Source organism: Papio anubis, chromosome 1, assembly GCF_008728515.1.
Source record: "Papio anubis isolate 15944 chromosome 1, Panubis1.0, whole genome shotgun sequence".
In the NCBI taxonomy this organism is placed as follows: Eukaryota; Metazoa; Chordata; class Mammalia; order Primates; family Cercopithecidae; genus Papio; species Papio anubis.
Window position 1 is genome coordinate 43909524 of NC_044976.1, and position 16441 is coordinate 43925964.

The window sequence follows — 16441 nt, forward strand, 5'->3', positions numbered from 1 at the left end:
AACTGATGATAAAACAACCAATCTTCACTGGGCCCATGTATAAACAGAATACATACACATGAACAAAATTTACGCAAGTACTACCTCTATGACTTACCAGGCCCACACTTTTCCTTCCAAATAGAAATCTTAGGAGGAAGGGAGATAAAGGGAAAAAGGGAAACTGGGAGGTTGGGGTCAAGAAAAAGAGAACTACAGAGGTTCAGCTCACTCACTCCTGCTGGGCACACAATAGCTCTGGCAGAAGAGAACCAAGGTATGCCCAGAGGATTAAATGCCTACCATCTGGCAGATCATGCAGATAGTCTTCTTTCCCAAGTAGACTTTCCAAAGCACTAACAATGTAATTTTCAGCACACTCTTTTTCTTTCTTTCTTCCTTTCTTTCCTTCGTTTCTCTCTCTCTCTTTCTTTTAAGCAGGAGACCTTTTCTTCAAAACTCTTATACAGAAGTTCAACATAAAAAAGATAAAAAGGGGAATTGTTCTGACTAGACGAAGCCAAGAGAACAGAAGTCTCATCTACTCAGCAACTTCCCACCTGGGCCAGCACCTGAGAAGGCACATCTGTGTAATCCTAGGGTTCCAAGAGATGGATTCTTCCCAATGTAGATCTAATCTCAATTTGGGGGAAAACGCTGGTTCATACTTCTGCACATATAAAAGAGAGCTTATAATGTTTACAACTTGAAAATAGACTAAGAGCAACAAATAGCAATCAAAAAATTTAAATCATAAGTATTAACAGCAAATTGCTAAGACAACCAGAAAGCATTTAGAAAATACAAATTCTAAGAACCTTGAGAATAAAACATAGTCATGCTTGATTTGACATTTAAGGAGTCACAGGGAAGTATAATAAATGTTTCTACTACATTAATAGTCCTCTGGGTAACAAAAGACAAGAGGACTTTGTTTGCTCTAGGCCACTGGTTAGAATAATTTCCTTTTGTTGTATTCAAAATATATAGTGAAAGTGAAGACATAAAAACATAAAAGATATAAATAATTAGAAGCTTCTTTTAAAAAGTAATCCACTTTCAGGCTTTTAAACCACAGTATATTTGAGACAGATGGCTTATGCAGAACAAAAATGGTCACCATCAGAGGGCAAACCCACGTGGTTAACAATAATTATCATTCTCATGTATTATACTTGCAGTGTGACAGTTCCTGTGCCAGAGGCTTTATATATATCATCTCTTTTGTGGGCTTATTGGGAAGATTTAGATAGACTGAATGCTACCTTTCATACATTAGAAAACTTGGCTGAGAGCAAAAAATATTACTTTTTTAAGTTAAGGGGGATGAGGGTGGAGGTGGGGATCATTCCTAAGCAAAAGTATCAAAAGGAGATAAGCTAAGAAAGTATATCAAGAAGATACAGAATAGGAATGGTAATGTTGGTCTTATCACAACCCTACATGTTTCTAGGCTGGAACACATATACCTGTAGCAAAACAAAGGCAAAGATGTAAGTAGCCCAGCATTATCAAATACAGTAGGCACTAGCTTCATGTGGCAATTTAAATTTAAACCAATTCAAATAAAATTTTAATTTCTCATTTGCATTAGCCATATTTCAATGCTTATTAGCTACATGTGGCTATTCGACAGCAAAAATATAGAACATTTCCATCACTGCAGAAGGTTCTATTGGACAACAATAGTAGAAAACCATTGAATCTATTAAAAGCAGCAGTAGGCACTCAACACATGTTTGGTGAGTAAATGAATAAAAAAAAGGTAGGTGCTTTGCAGATGCTGCTGCCACCGCCGGGAGCCCTGTACTATCAGCCATGGTCAACCCCACCATGTTCTTCAACATCACAGTCAAACAGCGAGCCCTTAGGCCACGTCTCCTTCGAGCTGTTTGCAGACAAAGTTCCAAAGACAGCAGAAAACTTTTGTGCTCTGACCACTGGAGAGAAAGGATTTGGTTATAAGGGTTCCTGCTTTCACAAAATTATTCCAGGGTTTATGTGTCAGGTTGGATGGCAAGCATGTGGTCTTTGGCAAGGTGAAAAGAAGGTATGAATATTGTGGAGGCCATGGGACACTTCGGGTCTGGGAATGGCAAGACCAGCAAGAAGATCACCATTGCTGACTGTGGACAACTCTAATAAATTTGACTTGTGTTTTATCTTAACCACTAGACCATTCCTTCTGTAGCTCAGGAGAGCACTCCTCCACCCCATTTGCTCACAGTATCCCATAATCTTTGTGCTCTCACTGCAGTTCCCTTTGAGTTCCATGTTTTCCTTGTTCCCTTCCATGCCTAGCTGCATTGCAGAGTTAAATTAAGTTTATGATTATGAAATAAAAACTAAATAACAACAACAACAAAGATAGGCTATTATAATAGGCCACTGAAAGAAGCACCCAGAGGAAAATAAACTAATAATAATAGCTAACATTTACTGAGCACTTACCACATACAAGGTACTATTCTAAGTGATTTACATGTACTAATTTAATTAATCTTCAGTAACAACTCCATAAAATATTTACTGTCATTACCCTCATTTTATAGATGGGAAAACTAAGGCTCAGACAGGTTAACTAAACTTTCCCAAGATCCAGGATTTGAATCCAGACAGTTTGATCTAGAATCTAGAGCAAGCTTGTCCAACCCACAGCTCACAGGCCACATGGCAGCCCAGAATAGCTTTGAATGTGGCACAACACAAATTCATAAACTTTCTTAAAACATTTTGATATTTTTTTTGCAATTGTTTGTTTATTTTAGCTCATTAGCTATTGTTAGTGTTAGTGTATTTTATATGTGATCCCAGATAATTCTTCTTCCAATATGGCCCAGGGAAGCCAAAAGATTGGACACCTCTAATCTAGAGTCGTCTTTTTTTTTTTTTCTTTTGAGACAAGCTCTGGTTCTATCACCCAGGCTGGAGTGCAGTGGTGTGATCTCGGCTCACTGCAAGTTCTGCCTCCTAGGCTCAAGCCATCCTCCCACCTCAGCCTCTAAAGTCACTAGGGCTACAGGTGCACACCACCATGCCCAGCTAATTTTTGTATTGTTTGTAGAGAAAACCGTGTTTTCACCATGTTGCCCAGGCTGGTCTTGAACTTGTGAGCTCAAGGGATCTGTCTGCCTCAGCCTCCCAAAGTGCTGGGATTACAGGTGTGAGCACACCCAACCTAAAGCCTTCATTTTTAATCATACTATACTACTACTTTTTGAAATAGATCAAACATAAATGTATACAGTGTAGAATGATTAAATCAAGCTAACTAACATACCTATTACCTCACATCATTTTTTGTGGTGACATATTTGAAACTTACTCCTATTGCTGGATTATACAGCAGTTCTATTTTTTCTGTTTTTTTGAAATACACATTATTATTAACTATAGTCACCATACTGCGCAACAGATTTCAGAAAAGTATTCCTCATATGTAACTGAAACTTTGTGTCCCTGACCAACATCTCCCCATTTCCTCCCCATCCCACCCCACTCACCCCTATCCGCTGGTAACCACCATTCTTCTCTCCAAATTTTCTTTTTTTTTTTTTTGAGACAGAGTCTCGCTCTGTCACCCAGGCTGGAGTGTAGTGGCACAATCTCGGCTCACTGCAACCTCCACCTCTCAAGTTCAAGTCATTCTCCTGCCTCAGCCTCCTGAGTAGCTGGGACTACAGGTACATGCCACCCCACCAAGCTAATTTTTTGTATTTTTAGTAGAGACAGGGTTTCACCGTGTTAGTCAGGATAGTCTCGATCTCTTGACCTTGTGATCCGCCCACCTTGGCCTCCCAAAGTGCTGGGATTACAGGCATGAGCCACCGCGCCCAGCCTCTTCTCCCTACTTCTATGAGATCGACTGTTTTAGAGTTCATACATACATGAAATCATGAGTTATTTGCCTTTGTGTCTGGCTTATTTCATTTAGTGTAACATCCTCCAGGTTCACCCAAGTTGTCCCAAATGACAGTATTTCCTTCCTTTTTGTTGTTGTTTTTTGAGAAAGATTTTCACTCTTGTTGCCCAGGCTGGAGTGCAATGGCACGATCTCAGCTCACTGCAACCTCTGCCTCCCAGGTTCAAGCGATTCTCCTGTCTGAGCCTCCTGAGTAGCTGGGGTTACAGGCATGTGCTACCATGCCCGGCTGATTTTATATTTTTTAGTAGAGACGGTGTTTCTCCATATTGGTCAGGTTGGTCTCGAACTCCTGGCCTCAGGTGATCCACCTGCCTCGGCCTTCCAAGCTTTTAGTTTGATGCAATCTCATTTGTCTATTTTTGCTTTTGTTGCTTGTGCACATCCAAAAAAATTGTCTACCCAATCTCATGGAGATTTTTCTATTATGTTTTTCTTTTTCTTTTTCTTTTTTTTGAGACAGAGTCTCACTCTGTCGCCTGGGCTGGAGTGCAGTGGTGCAATCTCGGCTCACTGTAAGCTCTGCCTTCCAGGTTCATGCCAGTCTACTGCCTCAGCCTCCCATGTAGCTGGGACTACAGGTGCCTGCCACCACGCCCAGCTAATTTTTTGTATTTTTAGTAGAGATGGGATTTCACTGTGTTAGCCAGGATGGTCTCGATCTCTTGACCTTGTGATCCGCCCACCTCGGCCTCCCAAAGTGCTGGGATTACAGGTGTGAGCCAACACGCCAAGCCTTTTCTTTTAGTAGTTTTACAGTTTCAGGTTATACTATACCATTTTATTATATAACAAGTACATCTAAAGATTTTGCTGTAATGGAATAAAATTTATTTAAAGTCAACTTTCCATGCATTTGCTAGTTCAGTTCATAGTGAAGAGAGTGAGAAAAGAAATGATAAAATAAAAAGATTGGCAAGAAAGATGCCAAAATGCTAATACTAGTTTTAGCCCTACATGCTGAGATTAAGGGCAAGTTTTATATTCTTTTTCTTACTAATTCTATTTTCTAAATGTTTGCATTGCAATTATGTATCACTTCTATAATAATAAAAAAATTAAAATATGACTTCTTAAGCTAGATGATATTACTTAAAATATGATCATCTTAAAAATTCCTAAGCAGAATATCAAAGCCTCATCTACCTCACTCTCAAACATAGTGGAAGCCCCCTAACTGATATCTTTGCTACCAGTCTCTCTAACACTAAACCATTCTGCATCTTGTCATCAATTACCTTACCATTCTAGTTTCTGCTCAGAATCCAATCACAGATCATAAACTACAATCCTTTGGATTTATGCAAAACATTTCTGGATAATCTGACCTAATTCTACTTTTCCACCTTTATCTACCAATACTATCCTATCAAATCCTCAGTTCTTCTAAGAGAAGCCTGGTAGAAAGAACCCAGGCCTTAGAGGAGACTTTGGCCCATACATAATCTCTTGGCCTCAATGGACAGTGAGTGTGAAGATTAAATCTTTAAATAAGTAACACACCTAGTATACAACATGCCTTCAATAAATGGTCATTATTATTATTGTCATTATTAGCCAAATAAGATTTTATTCACTGACTCCTCAAAAAGCTTTGCATTTTTGTATCTGTGCTTTCTATATCACTATTTGCTCTGAGTTCCTCTATCTTCTAAAATCCTATTAAAAATCAAGGTTCATTATTATGCACTACATGCCTGCATCAAAATATCTTATATAACCCATAAGTATATATACCTACTATGTAACCACAAAAATTAAACGTAATTTTTAAAAAATTCAAAGTCTAGTTCAAGTCCCCTCCTAGAAGGCTTCCCTGACTCTTCCTTTTTTTTTTTTTTTTTTTTTTTTTTTGTTGAGACAGAGTCTTGCTTTGTCACTAGGCTAGAATACAGTGGCACAATCTCAGCTCATTGAAACCTCTGCCTCCCGGGTTCAACAGCTTCTCCTGCCTCAGCCTCCCGAGTAGCTGGGACTACAGGCGTGTGCCACTATGCCCAATTAATTTTTGTATTTTTAGTAGAGACGGGGTTTCACCATGTTGGCCAGCATGGTCTCGAACTCTTGACCTTGTGATCTGCCTGCCTCGGCCTCCCAAAGTGCTGGGATTACAGGGGTGAGCCATCATGCCAAGCCTTCCCTGACTCTTCAAAGTTAATATGACCCCTCACTCATTTGAACTCCTATAGCACTTAAGAGTTTATTCTACTCAAATGGTGGTGTCTTAGTTAATTTATTAGTTCTATTTCCATCAATGTAAGTAGAGCAAGTAAAGTATAAATTCCTTGCTAGCAGACACTCCATTTTATATATATCTTGATACCTTTCTGATGTCTGAATATATCACCAGACATATGCTCAAAAAATGTGTTAATCTGGCCAGGTGTGGTGTCTCACACCTGTAATCCCAGCACTTTGGGAGGCCAAAGCAGGTGGATCACCTGAGGTCAGGAGTTCAAGACAAGCCTGGCCAACACGGTAAAACCCTGTCTCTACCAAAAATACAAAAATTAGCTGGGCATGATGGCGAGCGCCTATAATCCCAGCTACTTGGGACGCTGAGGCAGGAGAATCACTTGAACCTGGGAGGTGGAGGTTGCAGTGAGCTGAGATGGAGCCATTGCACTCCAGCCTGGGCGACAAGAGCGAAACTACGTCTCAAAAAAAAAAAAAAGTGTTAATTTGACTTACAAATTTGAAAGAAAGTCACCACAATAAAAATACTGGCTGAATATTTTTGAGGTAGACTAGGAAGCCAATAATTCTATACAAAGATAAAAAGTTTCAAGTAAGCAGTATAATTTAATTCCATAATTTAACACCATTGACTAAACATGTAAGTCATACTTAAGCCATATGAGTTCTCTCTAGCCCAATATAAACATATAAAAATTAGCAATAAATGACCCTAAGTAAATAGCACTTTAAACTTTCCAAAGCATCCTGCACATAAACCCTAACTAAATATACATTGAATTAAATTGTCTTATTTGGTCTCATTTGAAAATATACTTGGCCAGGTGTGGTGGATCACATCTGTAATCCCAGCCTGAATAACACAGTGAGACCTTGTCTTATTAAAACAAAGTTTTTTTTTAAATAAAATAATTTTTGTTTTTAAGACAGGGTCTCACTCTGTCACTCAGGCTGGAGTGCAGTGCTGCGATCATGGCTCACTGCAGCTGTGAACTCATGGGCTCAAGAGATCCTCCCACCTCAGCCTCCTGAGTAGCCGAAACTACAGGCACATGCCACTATACCTGGCTAATTTTTTTGGTTGTTTGTTATTGCTGTTGTTGTTTGTAGAGATGGGGTTTCACCATATTGCCCAGGCTGGTCTTAAACTCCTGGGCTCAAGGGATCCACCCACCTTGGCCTCCCAAAGTACTGAGATTACAGGCATGAGCCATCATGCCTGGCCAAATAAAATTTCTTTTTTGTTTTTTTTTTGAGACGGAGTCTTGCTCTGTCGCCCTGGCTGGAGTGCAGTGGCGCAATCTTGGCTCACTGCACTCGGTTCCCAGAGGAAACTTCCACCTCCCGGGTTCAAGCAATTCTCCTGCCTCAGCCTCCCGAGTAGCTGGGACTACAGGCACGTGCCACCACGCCCGCCTAATTTTCTTGTGTGTATTTTTAGTAGAGATGGGGTTTCACCGCGTTAGCCAGAATGGTCTCGATCTCCTGACCTCACGATGCACCCACCTCGGCCTCCCAAAGTGCTGGGATTACAGGCATGAGCCATCAAGCCCAGCCAAATTTTTTTTAAAAAAGAAAATATACTTGCCTGACTAAAATATCAAAATAATTAAAGCAAGAAAGATTCCGATACAGATTATTAAAAAGTGACAATTATATAAACTTGTAAAAATAATTCCCCACTTTGGGAGGCCAAGAGGGATGAATTGCTTGAGCCCAGGAATTTGAGACCAGCCTGGACAACATGGCGGAACTCTGACTTTACAAAAAATGTGAAATTTAGCTGGATGTGGTGGCACACCTGTAGTTCCAGCTGCTCAGGAGTCTGAGGTGGGGAAGATCAATTGGGCCCTGGAGGTCGAGGCTGCATTGAACCATGATCATGCCACTATACTCCAGCCTGGGTGACAGAGTGAGACCCTATCTCAAAATAATAATAATAATTCTCAAAGGCAAAATGTGTCTCCTCAAGTGAGTGCTAAAAGTTAAGGATAGATAACTTGAGGGCATAATTTTACTTTTATTGTCACTCACTGATTTAATTACAATTTCCCATAAATAAATAACAATCTCTCCTCTTTGATAAATTACCAGTCAGCAATAGGAAACAACTGTTCTAATGAGCTGCTACTAATGTTCTAATTAGAGTAAAGCAACTTGACAGACAGAGGAAGTTGCTTTGTTAAATGCAGTTAATTATCAATAAATTAAGTCTTGATGGGCAGAAAACGACCTAGAGTACCACTAAACCCCAGCAAGATAGATTCAGCATGATAAATCCTGAATCCCTCCTTTTTTTGCTATTAGTGCTATTCTAGCTAGCCTCCAATGTTTCAGTTTTCTCACTAATCAGAAGGAAGGAAAAGCCATTACCTAAGGATGTTGGGATGGGAGAGTCTATTCATGAGCTGTACTTCTTTCAGCATGTTTGCCCGGTTACTGCTCAACGTGTTCATCTTAAGAGCCATCACCTGACCAGAAGCTCGGTGTCGTACCTAGAATATTAAATAGAACAAGAAAAGAGGGTCAAGGGCAACAGCTATATATGAGGTCAACATCTCCAAATGTACAATATGCCAAGATATTTCTGTGCCACTTTAGATAAAATATACATCTAATTACATTAAAGTATCACTTCCATGAATGAAGATGAATTATTCTACCCAAGACCAGTATTATTTCATATGGAGTTGGCCAGAAAAACATTGTTAATAACATCTCAATAAATCATGTCTGATATACACCATGGAAAACTATGCAGCCATAAAAAGGAATGAGGTCATGTCCTTTGCAGGGAAGGGGTAAATGGGATATCCACCATCTCAAGCATTTATCATTTCTTTGTGTTGCAAACATTCAATTATACTGTTAGTTATTTTAAAATGTACAATTAAATTATTGTTGAGTGTAATCACCCTGTTGTACTAAATCTTCTTCATTCTATCTAACTATATTTTTGTACCCATTAACTGCTGGGTACCATGAAGCTGGAAGCCATCATCCTCAGCAAATTAACACAGGAACAGAAAACCAACACCGCATGTTTTCACTCATAAGTGGGCGTTGAACATTGAGAACACATGGACACAGAGAGGGGAACAACACGCATCAGGGCCTGTTAGCGGGTGGGGGCTGAAGGAAGGGAACTTAGAACTTAGTCAATAGGTGCAGCAAACCACCAGGGCACAAAACTGCACGTTCTGCACATGTATCCCATTTTTTCTTTTTTTTTAGAAGAAATAAAGAAAAAATAAATAAAGAAATAAATAAATAAAAGAAATCATGTCTAGTTTGTTGCTGTTGTTGTTTTTCTTTGAGACGGGGTCTCACTGTGTCACCTAGACTGGAGTGTAGTGGCACAATCTCGGCTCACTGCAACCTCGCCTCCTGGGCTCAAGTGATTCTCCTGCCTCAGCCTCCTGAGTAGCTGGGATTACAGGCATGTGCCAACACACCCGGCTAATTTTTGTATTTTTAGCAGACTCAGGGTTTCACCATGTTGACCAGGCTGGTCTCAAACTCTTGACCTCAGGTGATCCGCTTGCCTCGGCCTTCCAAAGTACTGGGATTACAGGTGTGAGCCACCATGCCCAGCCAATCATGTCTGGTTTTTTTGTTTGTTTGTTTTGAGACAGAGTCTTGCTTTGTTACCCAGGCTAGAGTGCAGTGACACAATCTCAGCTCACTGCAACCTCCACCTCCCAGGTTCAAGTGATTCTCCTGCCTCAGCCTCCCAAGTAGCTGGGATTACAAGTGCCTGCCACTGTGCCCAGCTAATTTTTGTATTTTTAGTAGAGACAGGGTTTCACCATGTTGGCCAGGTTGGTCTCGAACTCCTGACCTTGTGATCCACCAGCCTCAGCCTCCCAAAGTGCTAGGATTACAGGTGTGAGCCACCACGCCCGGCCTGTTTTTAATATCTTAGGGAAAAAAATGAGGGAAAAATTTTAGGCTGATTCCTCATAGCTGACCTTGGTGAGTCTTAAGACACCAACAGAAAAGAGTCCCTTCTGTGGCATTCTAAGTGTGCAAAAAGAAGATATATGCATGAGTCTTATATAACACTTAATGAAACTGTCTTTTTAAGATGCTAAACCCACATACTCAAAGTCTCCCCCAAGTACCATAAAAATATATCTATAGGCCGGGCGTGGTAGCTCACGCCTGTAATCCCAGGACTTTGGGAGGCCTAGGCGGGCAGATCACGAGGTCAGGAGATTGAGAGCAGTCTGACCAACACAGTGAAACCCCGTCTCTACTAAAAACACAAAAAATTAGCCAGGCGTGGTGGCGGGTGCCTATAGTCCCAGCTACTCGGGAGGCTGGGCCAGCAGAACGGTGTGAACCCGGGAGGCGGAGCCTGCAGTGCGCCAAGATTGCACCACTGCACTCCAGCCTGGGCAACAGCGAGACTCCGTATCAAGAAAAAAAAAAAAAAAAAAAAAAACTATAAGAAAAAAAAATTTCATGCTAAACATAGAAAGAAGTCCATGAACCTTTTGGAGCTAATATTGTAGTAACTCTACCCAAAGCACCTTATAATCATTTAAACACACTCAAGTTAAATACAACAAACATGGGCCACACGACTCACACTATTACCCATATGCACAGAGGAAAGTCTACTTCTAAAAGCATTCACCCTCTATAGAACTCAGTCTATTGTGCATGTGTAAATACTATTTATCATTTCAATGCACACTCCACAGGTTTCATAAACCATAACACTTTACTTGAGAAAAGATTGTTTTCACCCTGTAAATGTGGTCTCATTGGTAGCACACTAAGACCACCAGACAAAACATTTTGTCTGATTCAAAGAAGCTAAAATGAGATACATGTGTTTCCTGCTTAGGAATTATGAATGAGGCAGTAGAAAAATCATGAAGTCACAAAGATCTTTCTGGTTAAAAAAAAATTCATTTCATATCTTGCACAACGGGGACTTTACTATACAAAAATGTCATTATCCTATGGACTTCAGGAGTATCCTTTCAGTATGCTATACTTGATCAAATGGGAATTCCAAAAGAAAACATGACAACTTACTCAAACTCTTCAATATCCGAAAACTCCTTGAAATGATAATAGCTCCATAAGTTTATCATAGCTCTTAATACAGGTCAGACATTACAGCTTATCTTAGAATTCAAAGAAACAATGTTTCAGAGTGGCCAGGCAGAAGAGGGAAGGTTGTTGAGGGGGAGGCCAGGCCAAAACACAAAGAACCACAGGAACCCTGATCGGAAAAACTAAGGCAGGCAGAACACTGGCTGCCTCTCCTCTCCTAGATCACTGAGTGAGATTTGGAACCCAGCTCTCTTCTCAGTGCATCAATGATTCTGTTGTAATGTACCTCTTGACTGATGAAAGAGAAGTAGCTTTCCATTTCAGATCCTGCATGGGTAAGTTAAAAGAAACATTTATAAACAAAGAGCTCACTGGCAGTATTTTTCCAACTCTATTTACAGAAGACATCTGTGTTTTAATAAGACTCTCCATCTGAAAGTCACTCTTCTTATTTTTCCATCATCTGAAAACTGTCACACTAAGATTTTAGCAAAATGGCAAAACCCATGAAAAGATCATTCATCCTGACCAAGTGGGATTTAGCCCTAGGATGCAAGGATAGTTCAACATATGTAAATCAATCAATGTGATACATTATATCAACAGAATGAGGGACAAAAACCATATGATCATTTCATTAGATGTTGAAAAAGCATTTGATAAAATTCAACATCTCTTCATGATAAAAACCCTCAAAAAACTAGGTATAAAAGGAACATAACTCAAAAAGCCATATATGACAGACCCAAAGCTAGTATCATATTGAATGGAGAAAAACTTAAAGCCTTTCCTCTGAGATATGGAACACAAAAAGGATGCCCACTTTCACCACTGTTATTCAACATAGTCCTGGACATCCTAGCTAGAGCAATCAGACAAGAGAAAGAAATAAAGGGCATCCAAATTGGAAAGGAAGAAGCCAAATTATTCTTGTTTGCAGATGATATGATCTTGTACTTGGAAAAACCTAAGGACTACACTAAAAAAAAAAACTATTAGAACTGATAAATTCAGAAAAGTTACAGCATACAAAATCAACATACAAAAATCAGTAGCATTTCTATATGCCAACAGCGAACAATCTGAAAAAGAAACCAAAAAGTAATCCAATTTATAGTAGCTCCAAATAAAATTAAATACCTAGAAATTAAGTTAGCCAATGAAGTAAAAGATCTCTAAAAGGCCAGACACAGTGATTCACGCCTATAATCCCAATACTTTGGGAGGCCAAGGCAGGAGGATTACTTCAGTCCAGTAGTTCGGGACCAGCCTGGGCAACATAGTGAGACACTATCTCTACAAAAAATACAAAAAAAAAAATTAACTGGGCTTGGTGGCTCAAGCCTGTGGTCCCAGCTAGTTGGGAAGCTGAAGTGGGAGGATTGCTTGAGCCCAGAGGGTCGAGGCTGCAGTGAGCTGTGATCGTGCCACTGTACTCCAGCCTGGGTGACACAGCAAGACTGTCTCAAAAACAAACAAATAAAAAGGATCTCTACAATGAAAGTTATAAAACATTGATGTAAGAAACTAAAAAAGATACAAAAAAACGGAAAGATATTCCCTGTTCATGAACTGGAAGAATGAGTATTTTAAAAATTTCCATACTATTCAAATATTAAACTTTCTATGGAATCACAAAGATCCAGAATTGCCAAAGCCATCCTGAGGAAAAGAAAAAAAGCTGGGCCAGATGTGGTAGCTCACGCCTGTAATCCCAGCACTTTGGGAGGCTGACATGGGTGGATCACCTGAAGTCAGGAGTTTGAGATCCGCCTGGCCAACATGGTGAAACCCTGCCTCTACTAAAAAAAACAAAAAAAATACAAAAATTAGTTGAGCATGGTGGCACAACCCTGTAATCCCAGCTACTAGGGAGGCTGGAGCAGGAGAATGGCTTGAACCTGGGAGGCAGAGGTTGCAGTGAGCTGAGATTACATCACTGCACTCCAGCCTAGGCGACAGAGCTGAGACTCTGTCTCAAAAAAAAAAAAGAAAAAGAAAAAGAAAAGAAAAGAAACTGGAGGAATCACTTTACCTGACATCAAATTATACCACAGAGCTATTGTAACCAAAACAACACGGTACTGGCATAAAAACAGAAACATAGACCAATGGAACAGAATAGAGAATCCACTAACAAATCCATAAATCTACAATAAACTCATTTTGAACAAAAGTGCTAAGAACATACATTAGGGAAAGGAAAGTCTCTTCAATAAATAGTGCTGGGAAAACTGTATAGCTATATGCAAAAGAATGAAACTAGACTCCTATCTCTAGCCACATACAAAAATCTAATCAAAATGGATTAAAGATTTCGATCTAAGACCTCAAACTATGAAACTACTACAAGAAAACATTGGGGGAAACTCTCCCATTGGTCTGGGAAAAGATTTCTCAAGTAACACTCCAAAAGCACAGGCAACCAAAGCAAAAACGGACAAACGGGATCACATCCAGTTAAAAGCTTCTGCAAAGCAAATGAAACAATCAACAAAGTGAAGAGTCAATCCATGGAATGGGAGAAAATATTTGCAAAATATCCATCTGACAAAGGATTAATAACCAGAATATATAAGGAGCTCAAACAACTCTATAGGAAAAAAAAAAATCTAACAATCAGATTTTTTAAATGGGCAAAAGATCTGAACAGACATTTCTCAAAAGAAGACATACAAATGGCAAACAGGTATATGTAAAGGTATTCAGCATCATTGATCATTACAGAAATGCAAATCCAAACTACAGTGAGATATCATCTCACCCTAGTTAAAATGGCTTTTATCCAAAAGAAGGGCAATAAAGAATTCTTGCAGGCTGGGCACAGTAGCTCATGCCTGTAATCCTAGCACTTTGAGAGGCCGAGGGGGAGGATTACCTGAGGTCAGGAGTTGGAGACCAGCCTGGCCAACATGGTGTGAAACCCCATCTCTACTAAAAATACAAAAATTAGCCGGGCATGGTGGTGCACATCTGTAATTCCAGCTACTTGGGAGGCTGAGGCATGAGAATCACTTGAACCTGGGAGGCAGAGGTTGCAGTGAGCCAAGATCATGCCACTACACTCCATGCTGGGCAACAGAGCCAACCAAGACTCTGTCTCAAAAAAAAAAAAGAATTATTGCAAAGATGTGGAGAAAGCGGGAAGCCTCGTGCACTGTTGGTAGGAATGTAAATTAGTATAGCCACTATGGAGAACAATTTGGAGGTTCCTCAAAAAACTAAGAATAGAGCTACCATGTGATCCAGCAATCCCACTACTGGGTATATACCAAAATAAGGGAAATCAGTATGTTAAATAGATATCTGCACTTCCATGTTTATTGCAGCTCTATTCACAATAGCCAAGATTTGGATGCAACCTAAGTATCTATCAACAAACAAATGGATAAAGAAAATGTGGTACATACACACAACGGAGTACTATTCAGTCATAAAAAAGGATTAGAACCTGCCATTTGCAACAACACGGGTGGACCCTGAGGACATTATGTTCAATTAAATAAGCCAGACATAGAAAGACAAACTTCACATGTTCTTATTTATTTGTGGGAGCTCAAATAAAACAATTGAACTCATGGAGATAGAGTAGAATGATGGTTAACAGAGGCTGGGAAGGGTAGTGCAGGGTGTGGGGGAGTGGGAGCAGTTAATGGGTACAAAAATATAGTTAGATAGAATGAAGATTTAGTACAACAGGGTGATTACATTCAACAATAATTTAATTGTACATTTTAAAATAACTAAGAGTATAATTGGAATGTTTGCAACACAAAGAAATGATAAATGCTTGAGGTGATGGATATCCCATTTATCCCGATGTGATTATTACACACTGTATGGCTGTATCAAAATATCTCATGTACCCCATAAATATTACCTACTATGTACCCATAAAAATAAAAGTTTAAAAGATGTCCCCACCATCACACGCAGTTATGAAACAGCAATAACACAGCTAACATTTACAGCATTTGCTACATACTAGGTACTGCTGTGTAACTGCTTTATACATATTAACTTATTTAATCTTCAAGATAATTCTGTGAGGCAAGTATCGCTAATAACCTCCTTTTACAGCCATGGAAACTGAGGCACAGAGAGATTAAATCTTTCTCAAGATCATACATCTAGTAAATGGCAGAGACACAATTTGAATACAAACTATGCAAAGAATATTGAGCCTGATACAGTCAGACCAACTGATTCAAGAAAAAAAGCACTGTGTGAACATTGCATAAAAATTATTCTACCAAAGGATAATACTCATGATCTTGTATGTATCTCACAGCATGGTCTTGTAATACATGGTCTTGTAATATAGAAAACAAAAACTGACAATGTAAGGCACATGTGACAAATCTATAATCTTTATTTTTATTTATTTTTTAACAGGGTCTCGCTCTGTCACCCATGCTTGAGTGCAGTGGCATGACCTCAGCTCACTGCAGCCTCCCCTTCCTGGGAACAAGCAATCCTCCCACCTCAGCCACTTGAGAAGCTGGGACCACAGGTGTGCACCACCATGCCCAGCTAATTTCTATATATATTTTTTAGAGACAGGGTTTCACCATGTTAACCAGGCTGGTCTCAAACTCCTGGGCTCAAGCAGTCTGCCTGCCTCGGCCAGGAATGAGCCACTGCACCCAGCTCTAAATCCGTGATTTTTTTTTTTTTTTTTTTTGCGACAGAGTCTCGCTCTGTTGCCCAGGCTGGAGTGCAGTGGCGTGATCTTGGCTCACTGCAAGCTCTGCCTCCTGGGTTCAGCCATTCTCTGCCTCAGCCTCCTGAGTAGCTGGGACTATAGGCACGTGCCACCATGCCTGGCTAATTTTTTGTATTTTTAATAGAGACGGGGTTTCACCGTGTTAGCCAGGATGATCTCAATCTCCTGACCTTGTGATCTGCCTGCATCGGCCCCTAAATCTTATGAGACATTTTAACACATCTCTCAAAAACTGAAAGCTCGCCAGGTGCAGTGGCTCTCGCCTGTAATCCTAGCACTTTGAGAGGTCAAGGCAGGCGGATCACGAGGTCAGGAGTTCAAGACCAGCCTGGCCAATATGGTGAAACACCGTCTCTTAAAAATGCAAAATTAGCCTGGCGTGGTGGTATGCGCCTGTAGTCCCAGCTACCTGGGAGGCTGAGGCAGAAGAATCGCTTGAACCCGGGAGGCAGAGGTTGCAGTGAGCCGACGTCATGCCATTGCACTCCAGCCTGGGCAACACAGCATGACTCCATCTAAAAAATATATTTAAAAAAAAATTTTTTTTA

General features: G+C 40.1%; 1 protein-coding gene across 3 annotated transcripts in view; it reads right to left on the reverse strand.

The window, feature by feature from the left end:
• The window catches only part of TESK2 (testis associated actin remodelling kinase 2), a 158567-nt gene that overhangs the window by 67361 nt on the left and 74765 nt on the right, over positions 1 to 16441 (reverse strand). For all 3 annotated transcript variants that reach the window (XM_031668035.1, XM_021940887.2, XM_003891787.5), the window contains one exon: positions 8471 to 8592. In XM_031668035.1, coding sequence (XP_031523895.1) covers positions 8471 to 8592 — 122 coding nt within the window. The remainder of the gene's footprint in view (positions 1 to 8470; positions 8593 to 16441) is intronic.